This window comes from Symphodus melops, assembly GCF_947650265.1.
Source record: "Symphodus melops genome assembly, chromosome: 2".
NCBI lineage: Eukaryota > Metazoa > Chordata > Actinopteri > Labriformes > Labridae > Symphodus > Symphodus melops.
The window spans coordinates 6,553,170-6,560,988 of record NC_136692.1 but is presented as its reverse complement, the minus strand read 5'-3'; the positions used below and the strand labels follow the sequence as shown (position 1 = coordinate 6,560,988).

The window sequence follows — 7,819 nt, the reverse complement described above, 5'->3', positions numbered from 1 at the left end:
CACCACACCCCTCAGGTGCTCACCTTAAATAGGCCGAAGATCATGAAGTGCTGACTGAAACTTGTGTTTTAGTTCCTGTGTTCTTATCGAATTGAACATGTGCGATGTATACAGCACAAAACCGCCCGCGCCACATCTGCCTTTTTACCTAAATAGAGGCACCTCAAAAGAGAAGCGAAAACGCTGAACATGGAACAGAAACTCCTGCCGCAATGAAACACGAGGTTTTCGCCTCGCAGTCGTGTCTGCGGTCTAAAGAACACCCGAGACTTCGCTGGAAAGCAAACCTTGGTCAATATAGCTTTTATTTCAGCAAATCATACATACACTGTAAAAAAATGCATCTGTATCATAACCTTAAAACACTATCAGAGCTGTGATGACAGTGTGATTGGTTTAGAGTGGCTACAGTGTCTGAGGTCTTCAAATGATTTGCATGTCATCACGCTCATGAAAACAGCACACTTTAAAGACTGAAGTGTTTCCCAGTTTCTAAAAGTGAAAAGAAACTCAAACGTTTAAAAGGAGTGAAGTGAGCAAAAAATGAAACAGGACAGTTAGATGGCACTTTGCAAGTCTCAACATGGAATTTTAACTAATGTTTGATTCAAAAAAATGAAGCCAGACGGCTGATTGATTATTGAAAATTAACATAGTTGCTCAGCAAATCCCAGGTCTGCATAAACAGTCACAGGGCTCAGCAGGAATACACAAATCTGGGACTCTTACAGATATACACTATAAGTAGATAGAGCAGATCAAGTACAAATGAAGCTTTAAAAACAAAGAAAGAGCAAAACACTGTAAGATGATCCTTTCTTTTTAAATATATAAAGCTGTCTAAACCAAAGCTCCCTCTAGCCGGTGCTCTAATATATAAACCATTTTCGAATCCAGCAGAATGTTATAAGTGTTGTTTATGCCTTAACTGTTAAGTATAACTGTGCTTCTCTACATTCTAGCTATCCTATGTCACAAATCAAAATATCTGAAACATGGCCTAAAAAACACAAGCCATACCAAAAACCCAAATGGTATGCTAGCTTTAGAGCAAAGCCGCTCTTATGCAGTGTAAGCTTACGTCAGTCCAGTTAGCATGCTTCTCTGACCATTACCGCCCATCTCTCCTTACCAATAAAAGGCACACCTTACCCATCATCCCCCGCCAGACATTTTCAACATATCTGCATGGCTCTGTGGTTTTAATTACTGTGCAAGGGAATAATTAAGTTACATGACGAGCCTAAGACCCAATGCAGACATTATCTAGAAACACACCCAAGCTAACTTTTGTTGGAGTGGGGTGTTGCGATGTGTGAGCTGTGACGACGTTTTTAAAAAAAAGGCCGGTAAACATTTCCATCACACAGATTTGTGGCTCACGCAGAGAAAAAACAATGCAAGCGGCGTTTCATCTGTACAACCTCTTAAGAAATGTTACATTTATAACCCCTCCAGCTTTGTTATATGTTGAGTTCCAGAAAGGCTTAGCCTCTGATTCTACAAACTGAAGCAACATCAAGCAGCATTAGTAATGCTACAACAAATCTGTTTCATCTTCTCTATTCATCCAACAGTGGATTAGAAAAAATAGATATTTTTACTCCTAACACCACCGGCCAAGCAGTAATTGTCTTTCCTTTGTTGCTGAGCCTCTGAGATAATTTAACTTGAATTGTATCCCAGTCAAAACAGCAAGCATGCCGTTTCTGATTGTTATCCTACCACACTGCTTTTTTTTTGTTGTTGCCTTGATTCCCCTAATGAAGCCCGTCTAACTCTTATCTTGTTTTTCCACACAGTTACAGTCACAGTTACAAATCAAGATGAAAAGAAACCTAAAGAGTGCAATATTCTCTTATCTACATCTTCAACATCCCACCTATACACAGGAACATTTGATGAGGAGCAAAACAGGGAGGGGGCGCAGGGCGGTGGGAGGAGGAGGAGGAGGAGGAGGAGGATAAAGGAATGAAGAAGGAGGAAATCTCTTTAAACATGGCGCCTCAGGCATCAACACGCTCAGGCATCAGAGTGCAGCACAAGGACAGGACACACCAAAACATGGACTGTCCAATGAGGGGAGAGGTCTTTGCACACATGACCAAATCCAAAGCACTGGATTGGCTTTTGATAAGTCCTTTAAAGTTCTCTGGTTGGCTGACACACAAGTGAACAAGTGCCATAAACCAATCACATTTTATACTTAGAGAGGAAGAGAAATCATAAACATTTGCCTGGAATATCTTTTTTTTTTTTTTTTTTTTTTTACTAATGAACAAACAATACACAGAGAGTAGTCCATAGGCTGTTAGTACGATTAAGTATCTGCCCGGGGAGTCACCTAGAAACGTGCAGTTTGACCAAACAAACAGTTTTCTCTTTTTTCTTTTTTTTGTTTTCTCTTGCAAAATTACGACAGATATTCGTCGATGTCATCATCATCGTCCTCGTCTTCATCGTCCTCGTCGTCCATCCCTGCCTGGTCGTTGAGGACAAACGAATCTTCATCATCGTCCGTGAACAGCGAGTCCCCGCTGCCGAGGTCTCCGGAAGATTCCAAAATGACGCCTGGAGACACGAGAAGAAAAGCAAACCATACAATTCAATTCAAAGTTTTAGAAAACAGTTGGCCTCCCAAAATGTGAGAAAAGTGAACAGTTAGCCTAGCTTAGCATAAAGCAACCTGGCATTGATCCAGGATGATACTGTACCTTTAATAATTGTTTTTGATAGAGTTAACAGCAATAAATGTTTCAATAGGTCTGCCTTGAAGCAGGTGGTGAATCCGACTTGTAAAGTTAAAAAAATGTCAGCCTTTCTTTTTCCAGGACTTGCATGAAGTTAAGCTAACTAGCTGCTTGTCGTAGCTTCAAATTAAGGGGGAAAAAAGGTAAATGGTACCAATAATGTCCCTGGAAAATGTAAGAAAACACACCCTGTTGTCCTCTGAGTTTGACTCACCACAGTTTGCAGGGCCGTGTGTGCGTGAGCCAGCCACCTCGTTGCCATAGTGATCCACACACCAGCACTGGCCACTGCTGCTGTGACACTGATGGGACCTGTAGTAACCGTCTTCATCACAGGATGGCAGATACTGACCTATAGTTATAAACCAAAAACACAGGGAAACATTCAGTGAGGGGAATGCGCGGCGTGTTTCTGTGCTTGTGTGTTTTTGTTGTTTGTGTCTCACCGAGCAGTTTCTTCCCCGCTTGCTTTCTACTGATACCGGAGAGCTCTGCTTTACAAGGGGAGTCTGAAAAGAAGAGACAAAGGATTGTGGTCACAAAATGCAGAAGTCTGCTTTTTTAAGAATGCTTATTTTTGTGTGCGCTTTGCTTCATTTCTGCATTCATTTGTGACATTTCAATATTCTGCTGTCTTTGTTCTAACAAATGAAAGTTGTCATCTGTTAATTAAGTTTCTTTATGGTCCAAAACCAGGATTTTTATCCTTGATGTCTTTCAATGGCTTTTTACTGCTCAATACTGTATTTTATTGTGTTTGTTTAAAACTATCTTTCAAAGAATAATATTCTATACTGCATATTACAATTGTGGTGGAAATTCTGTAATTACTTAATTAAATGTGTCATTGTTAATTCACTGTTCCTGATATCAGTCAGACCTGATACAGTTCAGTTTTGTCCACAAACCAAAGACAGCTTAGAGAGTCGGCTCTTCCTGATATCTGCAGGGATGTTTGGGAGAACGTGGTGTTTCCTCCAAGCTCCTAGACGTAACATGTCAGTCTAGGTGGGTCGATGTGACGCGACCCTAATAACGATAATATCTTTTTGAATATATGCAGAGCCTTTCGAAGAGTCTGGGAGTTTTATTTTAGCAGCTTGAACTCCTTTCCCGAATGTCATTCTCCACTCTCTCTCTTTCTCTCTCTCTCTCTCTCTCTCTATCACTCAAATATAGACACACAATTCTAAAAAATACATTGAAAAAAAAAACAAGGGGGAATTTCACCAGATATGATACAATACGATACAAGATGCAAATCAGTAAATACTTTGCCACGCTTCGTCTATCAATATGATAGACTTGATTGTTTTATTTGGTAATTGTCTTTTTGTCTTCTTTTTTAAAGCATTCAACAATTTCTGTGTAAACAGAGAAGCACATATCTAAGAAAAAAGTAAAGAAACAAAGTTTGTATGGTTTTTATTAAAAGGTATAGAGCCCCAAAGCTTGTCAATGTCTGCATTTGCATGTGTAACTTGGTGTTTAAGTGTTTAAGTGTTTATATTTGCATGTGAGTCAATGGTGACACCATACCTGTGAACCTCTGGAAGCACGTGCACCACTCAGAGCTGGTTATCACTTTGTCTGCGTGCGTATCACAGGACTGAAAGAAAGCATCGGAGCATGGCTCGTTCTTGTCCAGGTAGAGGCTCTTAATCTCTGACTGGTCCAGCTGGAGGTCAAAGTTTGTGTCCAGACGGGAGAACATCCAGCCCAGAGGGTCCTTACAGATGGGTGAAGCCTCAAACTCTGTCAAGGGAAAGTTTTTTTTTTTTTTTTTTTTTTGATTAGTGAGGTGCAGCCAGGTAGGAGTTAGATACTGCATGACAAAATGCATTTGTGATTTATTAATGCCCTGACTCACTGTTCTTCTCCGGCTTCTGCATCTTGACTCTCTTGTGGTTGCCGTTTTCGTGCAGCACTCTGAACCAGTCTCTCAGACGACTCACCACCTCCTTCAGGTCAGACTCACTGCACACTGAGGAACAATTACATTAACACTTAATGATGATGAAAGGATGCTTTATTGCCCCCCCCACCCCCCCACCCACCCCCAATCCCCTGTGGAAAGGAAAAGTCAGAATCAGCAGCCCTGAAAGTTGCAGGAATCCGGTATCAGGGAGGCTTTAGTTTTGTCAGGAGGGGGGCTTTAACAAGGGCTCTGACACCCTGAAAGACCTTTTAATTAAGCAGAATTGACTGTTTCCTTCTGGAAAGTATCCCAGCTTGCAGTGCGTGCAGCCATGTGTGCAGCCCCATGTACCTTTCTTCTCTGCAGAGCTGGGTTCAGGCTGAGCAGGGCAAGGACACATGCCAGGACACTTGACGGCTATCTTCTTTCCTGTGATGCACGCCTGGTAGTCCAACTTACACTGAGCGGGAGCAAAAGAGACAGACGAGGAAGTGAAAATCAGGATGTGCGTCTTGTCAGGAGGAAATGTGACTACGGAGCTCAGGTGTGTCTGTTATTATTATTGTCGGTGAGAGATGAGGGGATTTGACTGTGTGAATGATAGTGTGTGAATGTGTGTGTGTGTGTGTTGGCACCTTGGTGGAGTAGCTGTGCCCATCTGTGCCACAAACAGGAGAGGGGTGAACCACAGGGCAGGGTTTGCACTTTGACCCTGGGCTCTGGTACAAACTGGCATCTTTAAAACTAGAGAGAAAATTCAAAAGAATTAGTTTGCGTACACTTAAACTCTTGACCATAAGCAGTCAAAAATATTTCCAATAAAAACCTTGTGAGATAAATGAAAAAAAACCTACAAATTGACGGAAAACAAAGAGCAAGTACAAGAAAAAGTGAACAAGAAAGGTTCTGAGAAATGGTCTGTAGTCAAATTGAAAGGTGTGGCGTACGCTGCACTTTGCATTGTATTGTTTTCTAAGCGTTTGGAATCCACGCTGTTTTCTCTGTCTTTTTTTTTTTTCTTTTCGGTTTCATGAAACGAGAGGATTAGGATTTATGTGTGATTATTTTCTGTTTTCTTTCTTTGTTGCAGGAATTGTGTTGCTCCTGTCAGAACGGGAATTGAGGTCAGTTTTTCTGTCCTCTGTCCAGCATGCAGTCTACCAGACAGACACACGCACACACACACACACACACACACACACACACACACATACACGCACACACACTCACACACACACACACACACACACACACACACACACACACACACAAGCCCATTCATATCATTTGGCAGGACTTTCGCGTCCGTTGTAAGGCAGTGCCAATGCTCGGGTAATTGGACTAAAAAGTAATGTCACACAACAGTCACAAGAGAGCCGGGGCAACCAGTAAGTAGACCAGCTGGCGGGGCTGGGGTGGGTTTAGCCCACCCCTCCGGTGTAACTGTGCGAATAAGTGAACAGAAAAAAAATAAGACGTGAAAAGAAAGACAGGGATTGGATTTTTTTTTTTAGTAATCCACTGGTTTTATTTTACGTTTGATTTCAGGCTTTGTCTTGATAAACATGCAACAGATAGCAAGTTAGAGGGCCAGCCTTAAACTAATGCTCAATTTGAAAAAAGAAAGTGCGTGTGTGTTGTTACCTAACTCTCCTCTGGCTGACACAGGTGGCAGTCCTCGAGTCTTCAGCCACACACACCTTGTGGCGGCTGCATTTGATCTTAAGACAGGGGTCTTTTGCCGGATCAAGGGCTACAAACACAAGCAAAAAAAACAAAAAAACAAACGATATACACAGTCAGAAATATGCTCTTAGTATGTGTCCAACCACATTACAGCTTCTCTATTTTTAGACCCAACTTAAAAGGGCAATAGGTTTAGCACAGAGTAATCATCCAAATTTACATTCCATTGATGTTCTTTGAAATCCATGATCAATAAAAGTTGTGTTAGATCTCTCTGTGTGTGTGCGTGTCTGTGTTAAATCCAGCTACCCTCTGTTCAGTAACTGGCAATGTCTCTCTCAAGCTGAACTCAAAGCTGTTATACCGTTAAGTACACTTACTGCTAAAAACAGATGGAACTGGTTTTAAAGGCTACTTCTGGCCTTACATCATCCTGTATTCTCTCACCCAGAGGCTCAAACTGATCCTGGATCGGATGTCAGAGCTGACAACCGTATTAGGCTCTAAAGACCAGTGCTGACTTTAGATCTGAGGGTTCAGATCTTTCTCACCGTGTGTCAGCCGTCAGAGTTGGAGTGGTCAGTGGCCGTCAGCTGATCTGGGAACAGTTTGTGAATGACCTCTGCTCTAAAGAACCTTACTGTAATCTGTGAGCAGCTTTTGGCAGATTATCCTGCCTCCATCCTCCACTGCACTGTCTAATGCTATTGTTTCATTGACATGTCTGTGTGTTTGGGATCCTTTGTGTGTGTGTGTGTTTGAAGATACAGTGAGAGTGAATGTGTGCGTGTCCTTATGTGCCTGGATGTGTGTAAGGGCTTATCACTGTCTCTGACACGATACAAAAAACCTGATGACTTTTCTTAAGTAGATTTGAACTGCTTTGTGTGGTGAAAATATTGACGGACTGCTTGGAAGTAATTACATTTATACGAACGCATATTGAACACATCCATAGTTAAGAGTGTTGGAAAAGTCCAAATCGGTCCTATGAAAGTTCTCACATGTCCAGCAGCCTTCCCTTAATGCTACTAATCCTGTTAACTAATGAGCCCAGTGAGTCACAGGGCTGGTTAGCCTGTTGGTTCCAAAATGTTTAGATCGACAAAAGGTTTCTGAATAATCCCCCTGAATATCATTATATTCCTACCTTTCAGTATGTTTGTTTTCTCCAAATATGCCAAATATTATGGCCATGACTATTTAATTCAGCAATAATTAAATTCATATAAATCACATAATTATAATATTGTATCACCAATACACGGATTAAACATTTTAACTCAACTTTAATAAAAAGAACATGCTTAATTACATTAATAAAATATGCTTATACATACATGAAGTTGGTCATTATAGGTGGCATGGCCATTTCTTTATAAATGAATAATTATATTCAGCTTACAGACTCTAATGCCTAAGAGCCTCAGTCCAGAGTAAAGTGTGAGGTTTGTTAAAAGGATCT

General features: G+C 41.3%; 1 protein-coding gene across 1 annotated transcript in view; it reads right to left on the bottom strand.

The window, feature by feature from the left end:
- Positions 1–287: 287 nt before the first annotated feature.
- The window catches only part of spock3 (SPARC (osteonectin), cwcv and kazal like domains proteoglycan 3), a 15,170-nt gene continuing 7,638 nt past the window's right edge, over positions 288–7,819 (bottom strand). The window contains exons 3-10 of the mRNA XM_079338035.1: positions 6,313–6,421; positions 5,304–5,412; positions 5,020–5,128; positions 4,621–4,734; positions 4,290–4,505; positions 3,197–3,259; positions 2,965–3,102; positions 288–2,571 (exon numbers count right to left, since the gene is read on the bottom strand). Of these exons, the coding sequence (XP_079194161.1) occupies positions 2,414–2,571; positions 2,965–3,102; positions 3,197–3,259; positions 4,290–4,505; positions 4,621–4,734; positions 5,020–5,128; positions 5,304–5,412; positions 6,313–6,421 (1,016 nt within the window). The 3' untranslated portion in view covers positions 288–2,413. The remainder of the gene's footprint in view (positions 2,572–2,964; positions 3,103–3,196; positions 3,260–4,289; positions 4,506–4,620; positions 4,735–5,019; positions 5,129–5,303; positions 5,413–6,312; positions 6,422–7,819) is intronic.